Source organism: Urtica dioica, chromosome 11, assembly GCF_054948205.1.
Source record: "Urtica dioica subsp. dioica isolate 48M chromosome 11, U.dioica_male_clone48M_v1_H2, whole genome shotgun sequence".
NCBI classification, from domain to species: domain Eukaryota; kingdom Viridiplantae; phylum Streptophyta; class Magnoliopsida; order Rosales; family Urticaceae; genus Urtica; species Urtica dioica.
Genome location: NC_142766.1, coordinates 9,994,349 through 10,016,404, shown reverse-complemented (window position 1 = coordinate 10,016,404; position 22,056 = coordinate 9,994,349). Strand labels below are relative to the sequence as shown.

Below are 22,056 nucleotides of genomic sequence, written 5' to 3'. Positions count from 1 at the left end.
ATAACACACCGAGAATAAAAAATGACACATCAAACTAATACATTCATTTCCAAGCCCACAAGCAAACTCGCGCGTCAAACTCCGGATCAACACTCATAATATGTCTCTCAAATAAACTCTCAAAATAGACTCTCAAATCATATTTTCGAGCTAGACTCCTTGACAAATCTTCATGACAAAACCATGTTTAACCATCCAGTCGGCCAAAGAAAATGACAACCCGGCCGACCAAAATAGAAGACCACCCGACCGACCAAATATAAGAAGACCACCCGGCCATCTTCACTCGACCAAGACCACCCGGTCGTCTTCACTTGGTCAATACCACCCGGCCATCTTCACTCGGCCAAAATCACCCAACCATCTTCACTCGGTCAAAACCATCCGGTCGTCTTCACTCGGCTAAGACCACTAGGCAAATATCACCCGACCGTCTTCACTCGACTAACACCACCCGACCGTCTTCACTCGGTCAAGACCATCCGGCCATCTCCACCACTAAACCAAGTAGTTTTCACCAAACCATTGGCTCCTATAAATACCCTACCCATTCACAACACAATGTAAGTTTCTCTCAACTTGTCAAAAACTCTACAAAAATCACACCACCACTTTCTCTCTCTAGAAAACATAGAGACGAGTACATATCGTTTCACCAAGAACACAATACAACACGACTAATATTGAGCGTCGGAGCGCGTGCCGAGGGAAAACCTTCCACGTCCCTCTAGATTCACATTTTCTTATGGTTAGGTGAATGTGCAAGGATTCAAAGACTCAAAAACTCAATGAAGAACATGATGAACACGGAAGATCCAAAGACCCAGAAACTCAAGGACCCGGAAACCCAAATATCCGAATAAACACGACGAGAAAAGAAGAACTTCACCAAACACAACCTACGTGCGATCATAGGGTCCGATTCTAAATCGAACCACGGACGGTTTTTAGTGCTAATCCAAAAACGCGATTAACACACACACATATATATATATATATATATATACACTCATATATTTTGAAGTAGACAATTTTATAATGGATACAATTCTTCTAGTTATATTCTGTCATAGCAGAAAAGAAAATGGCAATAATTTTTTCTACTGTAGATATGGATTTTATTAAGTATACATTTTGATTGTAATAAATTCTCAATAAATTGGAGGTATTTTCAATATATTCATTATTATCATGATTCAGCGAAATCTCTTGATATTTCTTGTTATTAATTCGATATTTAATGCTAATTCTCTTGGGGTAATTTTGCTTTAATATAATATTTTTGTTATTTGATATCTTGCATACAAAAGAAAATGTAGAAATTATAAGATGAGGAGGCCGACAGAGTACGTGAAATAGGAAAGGAGAAATACAACGGAAAGAAATCCATGAATAACGGGAATGATTTATTTGATTATTTAATAAAGTCCATGCGGGACAAAGAAAATTCCATCCTTAATCAACGGAGTTCTTGGTAACCGCAAATAACTACTTTTGTCGGCTTTTTCTTTCTGTGGGTTGTTCTTCTTATTATGCCCTCCACTAGGCCATAGAAGAGCAAAATCATTGATACGAAGTTCAAATTTCATTCTTGTTTTTTTTTTTTTGGTATTTATATTATTTCGCTTGGAGCTTTGTTAAAATAAAACTATATATATATATAATGCTTGAGCAAAAAAATTGTAGCATAACTGATAATTAATATTTCATGGTGTACGAAAATGCAAAATTAGAAGACGTCGCATTTTAAAAAGAGAGGGAAAAAAAGGTACATTAAAGCTAGCCGAAGAGAGATATAAAAGTCACGTGGTGGACCTGTATTACAACTTTTGTAGTTCCTTCTCATATGGAAGAGATGTAACGTATAACCCTGAAAAAGTAATGATAATATATGAATAATTATTCGTTCCACAGGTTGATAACCGAGTTAATTAATTCCCTTTTTAATATATAGACCGGATCATAAGTTCCTTTATCCATGTATACGAGTTTTATGAGAGAACTTTAATTATTAATTAGCAATGTACAACCGTTTACGCAAAACAATATGACGATTAAAGTGAGCATTGAAGAATAATGATCGAAGAGAGTCGAGGAGGATGATGAAACTCCTGATCTTTCTGAGCGTCCTTTTCAGAGTTTCTAACAGTCTTACCGATCCAAGCGACCTCAAAGTTTTGAGGGAGTTCAGGCAAGGCCTGGAGAATCCAAGCCTCCTCAAATGGCCTGAGAACGACGACGACCCTTGTGGACCACCCTCGTGGCCCCACGTATTCTGCTCCGGCGACCGCGTTTCGCAGATTCAGGCAAAGAACCTCGGCCTCCGTGGGACCCTTCCCCGGAGCTTCAACAACCTCTCTAGGCTCGTCAACGTGGGGCTGCAAGGCAACAGGCTTTCCGGGGAGCTTCCGAGCTTCAGAGGGCTGTCGGAGCTTGAGTTTGCTTACTTGGACAACAACGAGTTTGACTCGATCCCCTCGGACTTCTTCTTCGGGCTGACTGGTCTCCGAGTGCTGGCGCTGGACCGGAACCGGCTGAACTCCACCTCCGGCGGAGGGTGGTCGATCCCCGGCGACCTGGCAGAGTCGGCGCAGCTCACGAATCTCTCCCTCGTCGGCTGCGGCTTGGTCGGGCCCGTCCCGGGCTTCCTCGGCGCAATGCCAACCCTCACCGTCCTTAAGCTCTCCTACAACCGCCTCTCCGGGGAGATTCCGGCGAGCTTTGCGCAGTCTCTGGTGCAGATCCTGTGGCTGAACGACCAGGACTCTCCAGGTATCACCGGAGATCTGCGAGCCGTGGCGTCGATGTCGATGCTGACTCAGGCCTGGCTTCACGGCAACAGCTTCGCCGGAGAGATCCCGGAGAGCCTCGCCGCGGGGCTTCCTTCCCTTAGGGAGCTCAACCTCAACGGGAACAAGCTCGTCGGGTTGATCCCCAGGAGTCTGGCAGCGGCAGAGCTCCGGAGCCTCGACCTGAGCAACAACCTGCTCGTCGGAGCGGTCCCGAAGTTCCAGGCCAGCCACGTGGCGGTCTCGGGGAACTACTTCTGCCGGGGCGAGCCGGGAGCTCGATGCTCGCCCAGCGTCGACGCGCTTCTCGAGCTCCTCCGCGGGTTCGGCTATCCGAAGGGGCTCGTGTCGGGGTGGTCCGGCGACGATCCCTGCGGCGGGGAGTGGCCGGGGCTGAGCTGCAACCAAGACTCCGAGGTCTCCGTGATAAACCTCCCGCGGCGAGGCCTCAACGGGACTCTCAGCCCCGCCGTGGCTGCTCTGAGCTCCGTGGTCGAGGTACGCCTCTCTGGGAACAACCTGAGCGGGACAGTGCCGCAGAATCTCACCCGCCTCGAGCACCTGAGGCTTCTAGACCTATCCGGGAACAACCTTCAGCCTCCGCTCCCGATATTCCCCAACACCGTCAACGTCGTCCTCGACGGGAACCTTCTCTTCCTCGCCAACGACCACAAACAGAGCCCGGCAACGACATCACCGCCGACCCCATACCCGAACCCGAGCCCAGGGACGGTGAGTGCTAATTCGACCGCCTTCGACGCCGCACAACCGGAAGGCGAAGGAGGGAAGAGAGTCACAACTGCGGTGGCGGCGGTGTGTTCCCTCTCCGCGCTGGCTCTTCTCGCCACGTTTGCGTTCAAATTCCGTAGCTCCAAGCAGAAGAGAAGCCCAGACCCCGAAAGCGCCGCCGCAGCGACCGATCCGACGGACAAGCCGTCGCGCTCGGGACAGCTGGCGGGGGTGTCGGTGCGGGCGCTGATAAAGTCGACGGGCGGGTTTGCGTCGGAGAACGAGGTGGGGCGGGGCGGGTTCGGGAGGGTGTACCGTGGGGAGCTGGAGGACGGGACGGCGGTGGCGGTGAAGCGGATGGAGGGGATGGGGGGGAAGGCGGTGGAGGAGTTCGAGGCCGAGGTGGCGGTGCTGTCGAAGGTGAGGCACCGAAACCTGGTGTCCCTTCTCGGGTACGCGGCGGCCGAGGGCGGTGAGAGGCTCCTCGTCTACGACTACCTCCCCCAGGGGGCCCTCAGCCGGCACCTCTTCCACTGGCGGGCCCTGGGCCTGAGGCCCCTCTCTTGGCCCGGCAGGCTGCTCGTCGCCCTCGACGTGGCCCGCGGGATGGAGTATCTCCACGGCCTCGCCCGCGAGACCTTCATCCACCGCGACCTCAAGTCCTCCAATATCCTCCTCGGTGACGACTTCCGTGCCCGGGTCGCCGATTTCGGCCTCGTCAAGCTCGCACCCGACGGGGCTAACTCTGTCGCCACTAAGCTCGCCGGCACCTTCGGCTACCTCGCTCCCGAATATGCAGGTTTCTAATATTTCCCAATTTCTGCTCTTTTGAACAATGTACTTTAAATGTTATCTTATCTTCCCGCCAATGAAAAGACCAAACACGTCTCTCTTACAACCGATGATTTGTTGCGATGGGTTCAGTGATGGGGAAGATAACGACGAAGGCTGACGTGTTCAGCTTCGGCGTGGTGCTGATGGAGCTTCTGACGGGTCTAACGGCGCTGGACGAGTCGCGGCCGGAGGAGAGGCGGTACTTGGCGAACTGGTTTTGGAAGATCAAGTCGGACAAGGACAAGCTGCGGGCAGCGGTGGACCCCGCGGTGGCTGAGGAGGCAGACGAGGAGGGAGTGGAGGCGGTGGCGGAGCTGGCGGGGCACTGCACGGCGAGGGAGCCGGGTCGGAGGCCGCACATGGGCCACGTGGTCACAGCTCTGTCGGGGCTCGTGGTGGGGCGGTGGAGGCCCACGGAGGACGGCCCCGAACGCGGCTCGGGGATCGACTACGGGCAGCCGCTGCCACAGCAGCTCAAGGCGTGGCAGGAGACTGAAAACGACAGCATCCCCGCCAGGCCGCTAGGCTTCGCCCATTCCCTCACTTCCGACGATGCGCGCTGACTCTGATACTTTTAAGATCGGCCCAATTGCATCAATGTCAATGCATTGCTACATTAGTTTGCAGCACATTGTCCTGTTTTGAATTTTTGTTTATCGCTAGTTACAAAGAGCCGAACCGACTGTGGTTTTTTCTTTTTTATAATATAATATATAGATGTGAAGAGAAGTGTCTTCAATGACCGTTTATGCGCCTTGTCTTGAGAATTTAGACAGTTTTTCTAATCATTTTTTTATAACAAGTTTTTAGATTGATAAAAGTATGAGTTTGATTTTGAAAATTCAAATAGACAACAAGGATAAAAGATGACATATCGTTGTTTTTATAAATTTTGGTGATGCTTTTAGAAGCGACACTTCGTTGCTAAAATCAGTACGCTTCTAAAAAAATAAATTTTGTAGTAGTGTTCATGGACGTCCTCGTTTTATTTCAGCCTTGCCTGGAGCCACTTACGAGACCACTATCTGATTCGTATCTATTGCCAAAATCATTTAGTGCTAGCAGCTCAAGGCGTAGCAGGAGACTAACAATTAGCATCCCAGGGAGGCTGCTAGGGTCCCCGATTCAATGACTTTTGATGATACACGTTAACTCCGAAATTTATGAGAAACAAAAAAAAATTGACCCAATTGGTCAGTGTCCATATATTATGCTATATTAGTTTGCACCAAGGACTAAAATGTAGATGACCAATTTCGTGTCCTTGACCTCAAAAAAAAAAAAAAAATCGAGTAAATCGGCCCAACTACTTTCGAATCCATAAGCAAAAGGATCTCTGCTCATTTACCAGCTCAATTAGCATCTCTAATCCACCGACATCTGTGATGAATCGAGGGAGTGATGAGCCAGGACTCTCACAGTTGAGATTTGCGGAATTAAATGAGAGAGAATCTCAATCTAACAGAATGAAAGACAAAGAGAGATTTGTCTAACTGTATTTCTCATTATGAACTAACTTCAGTTACAAGGTACTAGTATACATGTGTATACCAGGTGTTTGATAAATAACATGAGTTAACTATTGAACTCATAACCACAACACATCTTGACTAAGGCTAACTAACCAAGTAACTACCATGCGTGTACAGAGGTTCGACTTGCACACTCCTGGCGCTGCAGTTTGCACTTGAACTTTAGGAACGTTGCAACTGATAGCCTTTTAGTCAAGATTCAAGACATCTACTATTTGATAATAGGTAGGAACATACATAATTTCAATATCTTTTCTCAACACCGTGTCTCGCACAAAATAAGCGTCTATCTTAATGTGCTTTGTATGAGGGTGGAACACCGAATTTGCAGCAATTGCAGCTGCACCTAAATTATCACACCATATCACCGGTGTAGATGGTAATTGAACGTTCAGCTCACTCAGCAATGACTTGGATCTCGGTGATCTCTGATGCAATGTAAGCTAAGACTCTGTATTCAGGTTATGTGCTGGAGCTACCAACGACATGATTCTGCTTCCTTGAGCTCCACGACACTAAGCATCCATCAAGGTATATGCAGTAGGCAGTTGTGGATCTTCTATCATCAGGACAACTTGTCCAATATGCATATGTGAACTCTGTTAATTGCAAAATGAGAAAGAAATAAAGACTAGTAGAGAGTGAAAAATGAGAAAACGGGGATGAATTTTAGTTCATTGATACTCATCTATTTATACTCAAATTTTGGACATAAAAGTCATACATTAATTGGTCCAACAATAATGGGAGAGAAAAAAAAAATAGCGAGCTAATGAGCACCATTTTCATAAAGTAAGAAATTGTTAGGTTTAGTAATATATTCATTTGTGTTGGGCAAATAAGCAAGCCACACGCCACAAAACATGAGTCTGTCTGGCAACACAATCTCACCAACTCAACTCTATGAACCGCCCAAACCACCACTTCTCTCGTTCCGATCGGTGAGTCCAACTCAACCACCCATTTTGGTCAACCAGCCTCGCTCCTCGAAACGCAGTCAGAGCCACGTCAGACCTGTTGAGCCCGTCGTCTGGTGGACCTCTTCCATCGCCAAGCTATGCCGTAACGGCCGGCTGGCAGAGGCCGTCAGGCAGTTCGCCGCCATGACTCTCTCCGGCGTCGAGCCCAACCACGTCACTCTCCTCACGCTTCTCTCCGCATGCGGGGCCTCCCCTCTCAACACTCTCTCTTTCGGAGCCTCGCTTCACGGCTTCGCCCGCAAGCTCGGCTTGGACACAACCAACGTCACGGTCGGTACGGCTCTCACTGATATGTACGCCAAGCTCGGGCTTGTCGACACCGCGAGACTGGCTTTTGATAATATCTGTGTGAGGAATTCGATTTCGTGGAATACGATGATCGGCGGGTACATGAGAAACGGGAGGGTTGAGTCCGCGGTCGAGCTGTTCGACGAAATGCCCGACAGAGATAAAATTTCATGGACGGCTTTAATTGGCGGGTTCGTAAAATGGGGTCGGTCGGAGGAAGCCCTGGAGTGTTTCCGGGAGATGCAAATCGCAGGAGTGGAACCGGATTTTGTCACTGTGATCGCCGTCCTCGCGGCGTGTGCCGATCTCGGAACAGTCGGGCTCGGACTCTGGATGAACCGGTTCATCACGGACCGCCATTTCAAGGACAACGTCAAGATCAGCAACTCGTTGATCAACATGTACTCGCGGTGCGGGTGCATCCACTTCGCTCGCCAAGTTTTCGAGAAAATGCCCGACAGAACCGTGGTGTCGTGGAACTCGATCATTGTCGGGTCAGCGGTCAACGGACACGCCGCGGAGGCTCTGGAGCTCTTCGCTCTGATGCAGAAGGAAGGGTTCGAACCCAACGAAGTCAGCTTCATGGGAGCCCTAACCGCCTGCAGCCACGCGGGACTGGTTGACGAAGGCCTCAAACACTTCGAGGAAATGAAAAAGGTGCGCAGAATCAAGCCCAGAATCGAGCACTATGGGTGTCTTGTAGACCTGTACAGCCGGGCCGGGAGGGTAGAGGAAGCCCTGAACGTGATTGCGGACATGCCCGTGAAGCCCAACGAGGTCATCCTGGGCTCGGTCCTGGCTGCGTGCCGGGCCCGAGAGGACGTGACGTTGGGCGAGAAGGTCATGAAGCGCCTCTCGGAGGTTGACCCCGGAGTCGACTCCAACTACATTCTCCTCGCAAACACGTATGCTGCGCTCGGAAAGTGGGACGGAGCCGGGATCGTCAGGAACAGAATGAAGGCTCTCGGGATCCAGAAGACGCCCGGGTTTAGCTCTGTTGAGATCGATTGCCACATTCACGAGTTCGTCGCCGGCGATGTATCTCATGCTGATTCCGAGCGCGTCTATTCTATGCTGGACCTCCTTTCGTTGGAGCTTAAAGCATTTGGGTATGTTCCTGAGAACATACCCAAAAAGTGGACTCACATAATTTGAACTCATATATTTTGTTGCCTCTTCTTACCATTATTTGAAAAGCCTGCATTTGTTTATTATCCTGCTGAGGAACCACACGGATCAACAAAATCCACACGGAGAGAATAATAGAGGCAACGGTAACAAATAATTAAATACAAGTTCCTTATTTCTAAGGCGTATGGAAATAGAACTGCAAGTAGTATAAACATATAAAACTACATGAGCCGTACGATACCCTAACAAGTTCAATTAAAATAGAACCTGATTGATCAATCGATGAATAAGCAATTCAACTTATAAAGAGCATGGAAAAAAATAAGGTTTGGACCCAAATAATAAACAATTAAATAAAAAAATTGTACAACTTTTGATGATAATATTTTGATAATTTTCGATGAATGCATTTTTACATAATTGAACTATTTGTAACTTGTATTAGTAAAATAAATAAGTATTTAGGTCTTTGGATAACTTTGCAAACAACGATGTCAATGAATTTTATCGGGCCGTTGGAGATTCTCTAGTGAGGATGCGGCCGTGAGTTTGTCGAAATAGTACAAGAAGTCTGAGTAGGAAGAAAGCACTAGAGAAATTGCATAGACCCCGGTCTTTGTTGTCCAAGTTGAATTATATAGTCCTCCATTGACAATCATATATATAGCCATCTTGAGTAGAAAAAAATGTCTTACCCTCAAAGGGGTGGGTCTCTCGGGCATGGAGAGGAGGTTGGACACGAGGAGGGGAATTTAGATTAGCATTAGCTAGACATGGTCGTCGTTGTTATGTTAGTTCTTAATGCAATGCCTTGGATAACATTTGTGGGACATGTGTCGGGGTGCAAGCTTGTGACGTGTCTCGATCTTGTGTTGTCAGGGTCACGTTTCCTCGGTTCTCAAAAAGGATTGTGAAGACTTGCTATCCTCTTGAGAGCCTTTTGGATTGGTGAATATTTTCTCATTTTCTTCTCTGTTGTTTTAGCTGGACTCTTCGTCTTCTATTCGCTCTCTTTGTTGGGTAGTCAGATCTTCAGTCTTTCTCTTATTTTCTTTCTCGTCGAATGGTTGGATCATCGGTCTTTGTTTATGAGTTGAGAGTATTATGGGTTGAGAGAATTCTGAGTTGAGAGAGGATTCCGAGTCGAGATAATGACTTACCTTTTGGTTTGTGTGAGTGATCTATTTATAGGATATTGGCGCTTGACGCTTGGTGCTTGTCATGTGGCGCTTGTCACTTGGTGCATGGCGCGTGGGCTTGGTGCTTGGCGCGTGAAGCAATGCTGCGTGCCATCATGAAATAGCTTGCAAGCATGTTTACCGATCCTCGATTTTGGTCAAACATATTTTTGGCCCGTTTGACTAGTTATCATTTTGCATTGTGACGTCATTTTTGCAATTGTAATGTCATTTTAACAATTGAAGCGTCATTGTTATCATAAAAAATGACGGTATACATTAGTCACCTCTAATAGGACTATGAGTGGCTAAATGCAATCTCTTTAGTATCAATGAATCCTTATGTTCAAACCATAGAAAACGCTACCAAGCAAAAGATGAATTGAGCCCACTAGACGAATTAGGCATGTTCTTTTTATAGTATGTATTAAGTTATAAGTGTAAATGCTCTTAGAGTCGTTAGATTTAGCTATGCAATCAACAGTTGAGAATGGTCTTATAGTCACAGTATTAAAACATTGTAACAAACTCTGATAATTCAGTTCAGTCAATAAAAGTCAAAACTGAATCTCATTCTCTCTCTCTCTCTCTCTCTCTCTCTCTCATTCATTTGAGATATAGGTTGAGTCTGAAAACCTAAGTCATCTATACTACTACAAAAATAGCTTATAAATGACCTTTAGAAGCGACTTTGTCGCTTCTAACTCCTAAACCGAGCCTCAAATGCTCGGTTACATTAATATTATAACAATCTAAATCAATAAATTTAAAACAAGTTAATTTTACAATTATAATTATAATATTAACTTAATTAATTATAAACTACCTAATATACAATTTTAATTTCAGATTAAACCCTATTTAACTACTTAATTGACAACCAATTAAACACAAATTTCATTAGTTAATTAAATTAACAAATTAATGAACATGTTAATTAAATTAGATACAAATCTAACTCGTTAATTAAATTAACAATTTATTAACATGTGAAGTAATTTTTTAGTCAACTAACTAATTAACAAATTATTAACATGTGAAATAATTAACTAAATAACTAACTAAAATGTATTTACGTAAATAATTAACTTAACTAAATAATTACTAAACTAACTAATAAAATAATTTAATTAAAATAAATAATGACTAACCTTCATCGACGGGGCTGTGGGGCTTCGATCGAGGCGAGGCAGAGGTTAGGCGACGCAACACGGAGCTTGACGCGTACGGAGCTGGCAGCAGAGCTCGGAGACGAATTCGGGACGGAGGGAGTCACCGGAGGAGCTCCGGAAGAAGGTGACGGAGCAAGGAGTTCTGCCTGGCCAGCCTCAAGCGAGTCACCAGCGGAGTGAGTCACCGGCGATTGGGGAAACGGAGGGGGCGGCGGGCCGGGCGGCAGCAGGCCGGGTTGGGTGGCAGTGGTCGGGCAACAATGGGTGGTTGCGGAGCTTCTGCCGAGTTGGAGGTGGCATGTCGGACGACGGGTGGTCGGCGGTCGGAGAGCTCACGGTGGTCGGAGTTCGGAGGGGACATGTCGGAGTCCGAGTGGTCGGGTGGTCGCGCGCAGTCATCGGCCGAGGTGGTTAGCGTGTGGTGGGGTTGCGGTGGTGGTGTGGTCGTGGTGGACGGTGTGGTCATGGCGTGGTCGGAGAATAGACAGAGAAGAAGATGAGAGAGAGAGAGAAAGAGAAGTTTAGAGTGAGGAAGAAGAAGAAGCAACGAGCGATTTATAAAATCTGACGTAGATTAGAAGCGACATCAGAAGCGACTAGTCGCTTCTAATGTCTAGGTAGATAAACCGACAACGTTTTGTGAAAAACTTAAAAAAAATTGGCAGAGAAAATGACGAGCCAAAATTTCAGCCGATTAGAAGCGACAATAGAAGTGACTTGTCACTTCTAATTGTTCGGATACCACAAAACTTCATCATTTTTGTTAACATCAGAAAATTTTGGCGGAGACAATTAGAAAATTAAAATTTTGAGAGATTAGAAACAAATAGTCGCTTCTAATCAGCGAGAAATATTTAGAAGCGACTTAGGTTAGAAGCGACAAGTCGCTTCTAAAGGTAAAATGTCGCTTCTAATTAGAAGCGACTTGTCGCTTCTAAAACTGGGAGTCGCTTCTAAAATTTATTTTTGTAGTAGTGGTACCTTTGATTAGTGAGATAGTGGATCGCTTTTTCACCACCGTACGTATCAATCCTCTCAGTAGGTGTTTTATCACTGAACATGATTACCAACTCTGTGTGTCCTTATTGCCTTCTACTTTTTTGCTTGTTTGATTGCTTACATAATTGTTCTTGCACCAGCAGATAGTTGTTCAATTAGTTGTTCAAACCGATATTGTTGTTACGTTTATGTTTACTTATTTTTTATGCAAGTTGTTTTTGGAAAGATGTCGGTTAACATACTCTAGGTTATGTTGAGACATCTTATCCTCTGAGTGCAGACTTTATTTATGGAAAGGTACTTGTTTTACCATAATGTTTTCCAGGAGTCTTTACTCTATGGATCTTCACACGTGTATGGGTAAGGAGATCCTAGATTGTTCTCCTGCCTTGTTTGACTACTATAAAGGCCATGCACATCTCCCATAGTAGTTCTTGACGCACACATCAAACTTTTAGAGTTCTTAGATTGGCGGACTGAGAAGCTAATCGTTTGATTTATGTGCTGTAAATCTCTAAACACTTTTCCAGAGATCTGAGTGTTTGAGAGAGTTTGGGTTTGTGATTAAAGTTCTCACGTCCATTGATATTGAAGGCGACCGAATATTGAGAGTGTGTTTGAAGAGTGGAATTGAGAGGGGTTTCAAATTCAGGAGGAGCCCTGTTTAGGTATTCACATGTAGTAATAGTAACATGACTTTGAGTCCAGTGTTGTTCATGTATGTCATTGGTTGTACTACTGACTACTTATTGTTTTAGTGAATTCCTTTCCACTGGGCTGAGAGCCCCCAAAAGTAGGTAACATTGCACCAAACTGGGTTACCATTCCTTATGTCATTTCTTTTACGCACTGTTATTTATTATTCATCGCCTGAGTCAAAACAAGTTGTCGAACACATTGATTCTACATTGTGTGCGACATTTTTCTTTTGTCTAAACAGAATTTAAGATATAATTGAACAACCTTCTCGGTACACGTTTAGTCATTTCAATAACGAAAGAAGATAAAACTTGCCTCTTATTAGAGAGTTGGCAATGCAATGTTATTGCAATTACTGATTCTGCGCAATTGTTGCAGAAAGTGTTGTAACAGATAGTGTGACAGATAGTGTTGCAATTACATATATTTTTTGAAAATGAAATTTGTTTCTCTTTTTTTTTGTAGGTGCATGCGTACGGCTTTTACTGGTATCCTTTTCCCACTTCTCTTTTCTTTCCTTTATTTTACTGCATTCTCTTTCTTATCTTCCTTGGTTTGTTCTTTAAAAAATAAGGAAACATAATGAAAACCCATTTCCCCCATTGATGTCCTCCAACCAATAAGAGGGCAATGGGCCCACTATCCCTGACAAATGTTGGCTCTCAAAATTCACGTGATTTCCCCGAGCCTTTACTTTTTTCTCCCGAGAGTTACTTCACCATTGACGAAATTTCCAATCCTCTTGACTTTGAAGAGAATGTTGAGAAACTATCTCTTTCTCTAAGTAAAGACAGCGACTTTAAAGATTATTTATTTGAGAGTCTTGATATGCGTTGCCGATCATTCCTTCAGTCGAGGGTGTGGCATTGTCTTCAAGTTGCGGTGAACGCTTGTTGGTCCCGGGTATTCCTGACGATAGGGCCTGGTGCAAGGTGGGAGTTCCGGATCTAGGCTTAGGACCGCGGGAGTCGCTTCGGTCTAAGGCTTAAACCTCGGGGCCTCCCTATTGCGGTGATTCGCAACCTCCAGATCTCGTCAATGGGGTTGCCTTGCAAGGGCCAAGAGCCGTCAACTCGGGCGATGGCAGAGATGGTGGGGATGTCGTAGGTCAGAGCGAGGAAGATAAAGTGGTTAAGGCTTCTGATGCAGAGCAGCTTGCAGGTGGAGGCTCGGCGTGCATGGGTGGTTCTGTTCCTCGCGATTTTCAGGTGATTGGTGCTCCGCAAATTGGTTCGTAGGTTTGCGAGACTTTGTCAAATGAGCCAAGGGATTCGACGAGGTCACCGGCCGGAGTCGTCGACTCGACGGTCCTCGGTTGTGGTTCTTCGACACTTGTAAGTGTGGTTTTTTGAAACCGTGGTGCAAGAGCTTTGGCAGCATCTAAGAGTGCGACGTCTGTAGCTGAGGTTGACAAGGGCGAGCCCAATGAAGCGGCGTGTTTTGACTCTGATTTTGAATAGGCGGAGGTCCTGGTATCTCTTAGTTGTCCCGTTCGTGGTACCGCGTCTTCCGAGGTTTTGGCGGGCATCTGTCTTCTTCGGCGACAAAAGTATAGAGTGTCGAGGCACTCGGTGATGCCAATGGACCGTGGAAATTCATCCTTCAGTTCGGCACCGAAGGGTTCGAGCGTTATTGAAGAGGTAAACGTCTTTTCCCTCGGAGTGGGCTCTGTGGATGGTCTAGGTGCGGCTGTTCCTTGTGGTGGTCTTGACGTGGTGATATGTGACAATGATTTGATCAAAGACTTGATTTCGAGTGAGGATATCCTAGCGACCGAAGAGAATGCAAAGCGGTTGAAGGCCTACGTTGTAGGACACGGTTCTAAAAGACCGTTCTCTGGTCTTGATGTGATTAGTGTGACGACTCTACGGCGGATCGAGATCTTCGGGAGCGGTTTAGGATTCCACCATATATTTCCATCATCGTACCTTGGTCACTGATGTCAATATATTTTTAGAAATATGTGTTTGTTTGACGATTTGTTGATATATATATGTCAACAAATAACAACATTGCAAAGTTTGTTGATTTGTTGACATAGATGTTAACAAATGACATTATTTATTGGCATATATATGTCAACAAACGACAATACTGAAAAGTTTGTTGATTTGCTGACATAAGTATCAAATGACATAATTTGTTGACAAAGATATCAACAAATGACATGATTTGCTAACATATATATCAACAAATGACATGATTTGTTGACATAGATGTAAACAAATGATATGATTTATTGACATATACGTCAACAAATGACACGATTTGTAAACATGTAGGCTTGCAAAAAAAATCACTTGATATAATCTATGCTTGACATTCATAAACATAAATTACAAAAAGCTCACTCACAATCACAAATCATTGATGATTCAAAAACAATACATTTCTCATAAAAAAAAAGAACAAAAAACCCTCCTTGACTACTAATTTACTACTGAACTGATAAAAAAAAAGAGCAATTATTCACTCCTTATATAAATGGCGATCGCAATAAATTATTATACCTCCAATTATTTCAAAATAAATTCAAACCGAAGAAATCCATAAACTTATTATTTACTTACAATCACCACCATCAGAAAATTCAAAACCACGATGTTCATATTCTTCCCCGCCGCTTGCCAACTACGCTCCTAAGCTTCCTCGCTGGCGCCATCCTCTGCTGTCGTGACCTTCGCCGGAGGCCTAAATCGAATCTCCCAGAAATCATTGTTGCCACTTTGCTTCAGCCGCCCATTTTGTCTTGGAATCTATACATACTTCTCCTTAAGGTCTTGGACTACCTTCCCCGCAGGAGTCCCTCTAAAGCTTGCCTTATGAAGATTTTCGTTTCCATGGTGGAAGCGATTCTCTAGAGGACTTTCCCATTTGAGCCCATAATCGAACATAACATGAAAAATAGATACTTCCCAAGGTTGGGATCTGCCTCAAAAAATCTGGCCGACGCTGAGCTTCGCATGGTGGCCCGTTTCGTTGTTCTTCGAATCGTGTGCGTTCGCCGAGCTGGCGTCGCCACAATTGTTTGTGGTGCTGACCATTTGTGTGAGCCATGAAGTCGAGTCGAACGAGAAGAAGAGACCCAGAAACGAGGAAACTAACCACCAATGTGACGAAACTACAGAGGATTCGCATAAAGGTCTGGCAAGGTCGAAGACTTGCAAAACAGAAGAACGAAGAAACAAAGGGCGGTGGCGGGGTTCGATTCGTACGTTCTCGCTGCCGTTTGTGCTCTTTCTTGCGAGCTTCAACTATTCCCGTTAATTTCGAAGGGAATCAACAGTCCACAGTCGAGAGAGACAGAAAGAACGAAGCCAAGCCCGTCAAGATTAATGGGACAGACAACGGGCTTCAAAGCAGTATTAACTCGGCGGTCGATCAGACACCCAAAATCCTGACGATTATCGTGGCACTTTTGCTCGAGCCGTCTTCTCCGACTTGTTATCTCTTTTCAAATTTTAGGGTTTTTTTTTCTCTCTTGAACGAGTAAGAAAAAAGAGATTGAAATAGAGAGAACGAGATAACCGAGAGTGAGAGTGATAAGTGAGATTCATTCACACTTATCTATGACTCTTAGATAAGAATTGGAACTTGTTCTAAGTGTTTTTGATGTTATTTTGTAGTTTTATTATGTTTTCAGGATAAAGAGAGTGACAGAAGGCTGTGGTGCGAAAACGGGTTGAATCGGAGCTAAATCGAGGAAGTTATGGCCTTTTGAAGTAAAGTCAACAAAAGTCAACGACGGTCAACAAGAAGTCAGCATTTCAAGGTTGGCGCGCCGCGCCTATTGAATGGCGCGCCGCGCCCTGGTGACTAAATTTACACCCGAGAGCTCGAGCGGCCTACGCGCAAAAAAGGCGCGGCGCGCCTTAAAAAATTCACGAGTGGCGCGGCGCGCCTGTTATTTGGAGCGCCGCGCCAGTTGCTTTTTCAGAATTTTTGGAACTCGTCTTTTAAATCATTTTTGGCCCTTGGATCTCATCCAAGGGTCCATATTTGCTCCGAAAACCTCTCCTAAACCCTCATATACACTTATTCAAAGAGGAGGGAAGAAATGCTTGACATAGAACATTTTTACTTTTGTTTTGAAAACTTGAGAGAGAAAGTGAGAGAGAGAAAGCTAGGGTTTGACACTCATTTTGTTTTTGAGCTTGGCAGTGAAGAAGAAGGAGGAGAAGTGACAACCTCCATCATCCTCATCACCTCCATTTGTTCATCCTTAACTCTATCTCTTTTATTTATTGTTCTTTATTTATTTAATTCACTTATTGCTTTGTTAGACATATTTTAAGCTTTCAAGCATTCTATTTGAGTTTTTGTTGACTACTTTTATCTATTGAGCATTGAATATTGTGATTACTTTATTGTTTTATCTAAGTGCAATATTGAAGTAGTGTTTGAAGTTAATGAAAGCTTTATTTGGTTGTTGAGATTAGCATTCAATGTCTTGTTTCTTTATTGTTTTATTTCTTTTACTTATTTCAATTTTACTTTGTTTATTCTTAATCATGAGTAGCTAAATAGATTTGGGGTGCGATGCAGTTGAGTAGTTGAGTTGGTTGGTCAAACATTTGCATTAGATTGGTGCTTTATGGTTGGGTTGAGAGTGAAATTCTATGGGTATGGGTGTGTGTTAGCGCTAACTAGAGTAGCTACCTAGTTAGTGAATCTTAGACAAGTTTAGACACCGAGAGGTAATAAACGAGTGAGCTCTACCCATCCCATCTTTACCCTTCCTAGAGCTATAGAAAGACTAGGGGGTAGTTGTAGTTGATTGAAATCCCGGGCTAAATGCGGTTTTGTGTTTTAATAGAACCCAAACCGAGAGGTGTAAGTTCGACACATAGCTAGATTCCTAAAGACTCGAGAGAGATTAGTGAATGTTATAGGAGGGATTGAGACTAAGTTTTACCACTCTAAACCCGAGCTTAGAATCGTATCTTGACCGACCGACTCGATGAAATAACAAAATCGTACCCTTTCCTTTTAACTTGCGTTTAAATATTGTTTTCACTTTTGTTTACATTTCCTCTTGTTCTCAAAACAATCAAAAACCCCCATTTTTCATTTCCATAACTCGAAAAAGAAAACTAGTGAGTTTGCTTCGAAAATAGTCTAGAGTCCTTGTGGGATCGATATCCGTGCTTTTGCACTCTATTACTTGACGACACGTTCGCTTGCGTCGTGTAGAATTTTTCTTTAGTTAAGAAAATTCCCATCAAGTTTTTGGCGCTGTTGCCGGGGACTTCGGTTCTATTTTCGATTGAATTATCTAGTTTAATTTTTGAGTTTGCTTGTTATTATTGTGCTTATTGTGTGCCTCTTATGTTTTAAAGGTACATGCGACAACGTAACCCTCCGCTCATTCCTATCAATCACGAGATCGAACGGACTTGCCGACGAAACCGAGCGGAGGCAAGGCGAGCCGCCATGGAAGGAGACAATGAAGCACAACATCGTGCTCGTCGAAACGGAGAACAAGTGGAAGAACGAAGGACCATACTCGACTATGGTCAACCCACTTTTGACGAGCATCAATCGGCGATACGAATTCCGGAGATGGAAGGGAACCCGAATTTCGAGATTAAAACCTCGATCATTCACATGGTGCAAAACAATCAATTCGCCGGTTCCCCCTCCAAAGATCCGCAAGACCACATCAACAATTTTTTGCGGGTTTGCAACACGTTCAACCTCCCTCATTTTTCCAAGGAAGCTGTGTGTCTCCGACTTTTCCCGTTCTCCATCCGAGACCGCGCACATGGGTGGTTATCCTCTCTTGCTCCGGGTTAAATCACCACATGGGATGACTTATGCTCGAAGTTCATCTCACGATTCTTCACTTTTGAGAAGATGACCCGGAGGAGAAATGAAATCCATAACTTTGGACAATTCGACGGAGAGTCCCTTTACGAAGCGTGGGCTCGCTTCAAGGACATGATTCGGAAGTGTCCGGGCCACGGTATAGCGGAGTGGGTGCAACTACAAATCTTCTATAGCGGGCTTATGGCCTCGACTCAAGACCGAGTCAACACCGCATCGGGAGGCTCACTTCTCGACAACACCACCACCGACGCATTTGCACTACTCGAGAAGATGGCCCAAGTGAACGATCAATGCCCGGTCGAGAGGAGAATTGCCGCGAGAGAGCCGATAACTCCGGAGATGGAGCTCCTCAAATCGTTGACAATTGAGGTAGCCAAACTCGCGAAGACCGTCCACGGTAAAGAAGCGGCGAAGGCGGTTGGGACATCTCACCACAAGTGTGGTTTGTGTGCGGGTCCTCACCCGACGGACGAATGTGGCGAGATAGAGGAATCTAAGTTTGTGGGAAACCACAACAATCGTCCCACTTACCAAAATTCGGGGAATTATTACACGGGAGCGAGGAACAATCATCCAAACTTCTCATGGAGAAATCCTCAAGACCAAGTGGCAATGCAACCGGCTCCACCTCAACACCAACAACCATACCTTCCACCACATCATCAACAACATCAACACCCACCGCCTCAACAACACCATGGGAGCTCTCAATACCGGAATAATCCCCCTCCTCAAGACAAGAGACCGAATCTTGAAAAATTAATTGCCCAAATGGCAATTGAAAACACCAAGTTCATGACGAATACCACGGCCGCACTCGAACGCCAAGAAGCGGCCCTCAAAAGCAACTCGGCCCAAATAAGAACTCTTGAAGTTCAAATGGGTCACTTCGCTAAAGCCATGAGCGAGAGACCGCAAGGTTCCCTCCCAAGCAACACCGACGTCAACCCTCGACCACAATGTAACGCCATTACATTGAGAAGCGGTAATGTGACCAACGACTCGACCGAGAGTCAAGAGAAGAAGAGAGGAAAGGCGCACGTGGACGAGTCATCACCGACGGATCGAGTTTCACCGACAAGTCTTCCGATCGCTCCACCAAGTACCAAGGTGCCCGTTCAAGTCCCTTTTCCTCAACGCCTCAAGAAGAACGAGCTCGACAAGCAATTTGGTAAGTTTCTTGATATCTTCAAGAAACTCGAAATCAACATACCATTTGCCGAAGCGATAGAGCAAATACCAAAGTATGCGAAGTTCTTAAAGGAAATCATTACCCACAAGAGACGGATAAGCGAAGAGTGCGACACTATCGCTCTCACCGAGGAGTGTAGTGCGATTATCCAACGGAGGCTACCCAAGAAGTTGAAAGATCCGGGGAGTTTCACCGTCCCTTGTGATATTGGAGGCTCGAATCTTGGGAGAGCGCTTTGTGACTTGGGAGCTAGCATCAACTTGATGCCGCACTCGGTCTTCGTCAAGCTTGGAATCGGGGAGATCGCACCGACCCGCATCACGCTTCAAATGGCGGACCGGTCGATCAAGTATCCGCGGGGAGTGATCGAGGACGTACTCGTCAAGGTGGATAAATTCATCCTCCCGGCGGATTTTGTTGTGCTCGACATGGAGGAGGATCGAAACATTCCGATCATTTTGGGGAGACCTTTCTTAGCGACCGCCGGTGCACTCATCGATGTGCAAAAAGGAGAATTGAAGTTGCGGGTCAATGGCGAAGAAGCTCATTTCAACGTCTTCAACTCGGTGAAATACCCGCGAGCTAGTGACGACGTGTTCCGCATCGACATGTGTAACTCCATCATCAACGACTACGCTCACCAATCCACCGATTCACTAGAGGTATGCCTTCTAAACTCAATGGATTTTTCTAATGACTTGTTGAAATGTGAAGTTTTAGATGAGGCAAAGTACATGGATAGCTTTGAGCCTAACCGGAAGAAGTACTTTGAGAGTTTGAGGGAGAGACCACCACGAGTCATTCCGTCAATCGAGAAGGCACCCGAGCTTGAGCTCAAGGAGTTACCATCACATCTCCGATACTCCTACTTAGGAGATGAGTCTACACTCCTGGTGATCATTTCCGCGCACTTGAGCAAGACGGAGGAAAATAAACTTTTGGAGGTGTTGCGAAGCCACAAGACCGCTATAGGATGGACTTTGTCCGACATCAAGGGCATTAGCTCATCCTATTGCACGCACCGAATCCACATGGAAGACGGTCACCGCCCCTCGGTCGAGCATCAACGACGACTTAACCCGGCGATGAAAGAAGTGGTGAGAAAGGAAATTTTAAAGTGGCTTGACGCCGGAGTCATCTACGCCATCTCCGATAGCCCTTGGGTGAGTCCGGTTCAATGTGTGCCAAAGAAAGGAGGCATAACGATGGTGAAGAACTCCAACAACGAACTCATTCCGACTCGGACGGTGACCGGTCACCGCATTTGCATGGATTATCGCAAGCTCAACAATGCGACCCGGAAGGACCACTTCTCGTTGCCTTTCATCGACCAAATGCTCGACTGCCTCGCCGGCCACAACTACTATTGCTTCCTTGACGGCTACTCCGGGTACAATCAAATCGTCATCGACCCCGAAGATCAAGAGAAGACCACTTTCACGTGTCCCTATGGCACATTTGCTTTCCGGAGAATGCCATTTGGACTATGCAATGCACCGACGACTTTCCAACGATGCATGATGGCTATCTTCTCCGACATGGTGGAGCGTACCATCGAGGTATTCATGGACAATTTCTCGGTGTTTGGTTCCGACTTTGACCAATGCCTTGAACATTTGTCCATGGTGCTTGCGAGGTGTGTTGAGACAAATCTTATGCTAAATTGGGAGAACTGTCACTTTATGGTGAAAGAAGGCATTGTGTTGGGTCATCGAATCTCGGCGCAAGGATTGGAGGTGGACCGAGCCAAGATAGAGACGATTTCTAAGTTACCTCCTCCAATATCGGTGAAGGGAGTTCGAAGCTTTCTCGGCCATGCGGGTTTCTATAGGCGCTTCATCAAAGATTTTTCAAAGATCACTAAGCCTCTTTGTGGCTTGCTCGAGAAGGACGCGAAGTTTGTCTTCACTTTGGAGTGTTTAGAAGCCTTCAACACTCTAAAGAAGATGTTAAGCACGGCCCCGATCATCACCGCCCCAGATTGGGACTTGCCTTTTGAGTTGATGTGTGACGCGAGTGACTTCGCGGTTGGAGCGGTTCTCGGTCAAAGGAAGGACAAGATCTTCCACACCATCTACTACGCAAGCTGAACCCTCAACGAAGCTCAACTCAACTACACCACCACCGAGAAGGAGCTTTTAGCCGTGGTGTTTTCCTTCGACAAGTTCCGGCCGTACGTCATCGGAAACAAGGTGGTAGTCTACACCGATCACGCCGCGATACGATATTTAATGACGAAGAAATATGCCAAGCCTCGGCTTATTCGGTGGGTTCTCTTACTTCAAGAATTTGATGTGGAGATCAAGGACAAGAAAGGAACGGAGAATTTGGTAGCCGATCATCTCTCTCGTCTGGAGACCTTTGAGCACGTCCACGATCGTGCCAAGCCCATTGACGACTTATTCCCCGACGAGAAACTCATGGCGGTTCAAGGAGCCGCATTACCATGGTATGCCGATTATGTCAACTATTTAGTCGGCGAGGTGATTCCGGAAGACCTCAAGTCGTACCAAAAGAAGAAGTTTCTCTCGGATTTTCGAAGGTACTATTGGGAAGAGCCGATTCTCTATCGGCAATGTGCGGATCAAATCATTCGTCGGTGTGTTCCGGAAGATGAGATGGACTCGGTGATGAGGCATTGCCACAAGTTGGAATGTGGAGGGCACTTCGGCCCGACACGCACCGCGGCTAAGATTCTCCAAAG

General features: G+C 45.6%; 1 protein-coding gene and 1 pseudogene across 1 annotated transcript; both read left to right on the top strand.

The window, feature by feature from the left end:
* The first annotated feature begins 1,837 nt into the window (after positions 1 to 1,837).
* Positions 1,838 to 5,099, top strand: LOC149381109 (receptor-like kinase TMK4). Its single transcript, XM_089601249.1, has 2 exons — positions 1,838 to 4,317; positions 4,443 to 5,099. The coding sequence occupies exons 1-2, from the start codon at positions 2,100 to 2,102 to the stop codon at positions 4,913 to 4,915; spliced, it is 2,691 nt and encodes an 896-aa protein (XP_089457375.1). The 5' UTR covers positions 1,838 to 2,099; the 3' UTR covers positions 4,916 to 5,099.
* Positions 5,100 to 6,610: 1,511 nt separating this feature from the next.
* LOC149381108 (pentatricopeptide repeat-containing protein At1g05750, chloroplastic-like) lies at positions 6,611 to 8,273 on the top strand (annotated as a pseudogene).
* The last annotated feature ends 13,783 nt before the right edge of the window (positions 8,274 to 22,056 follow it).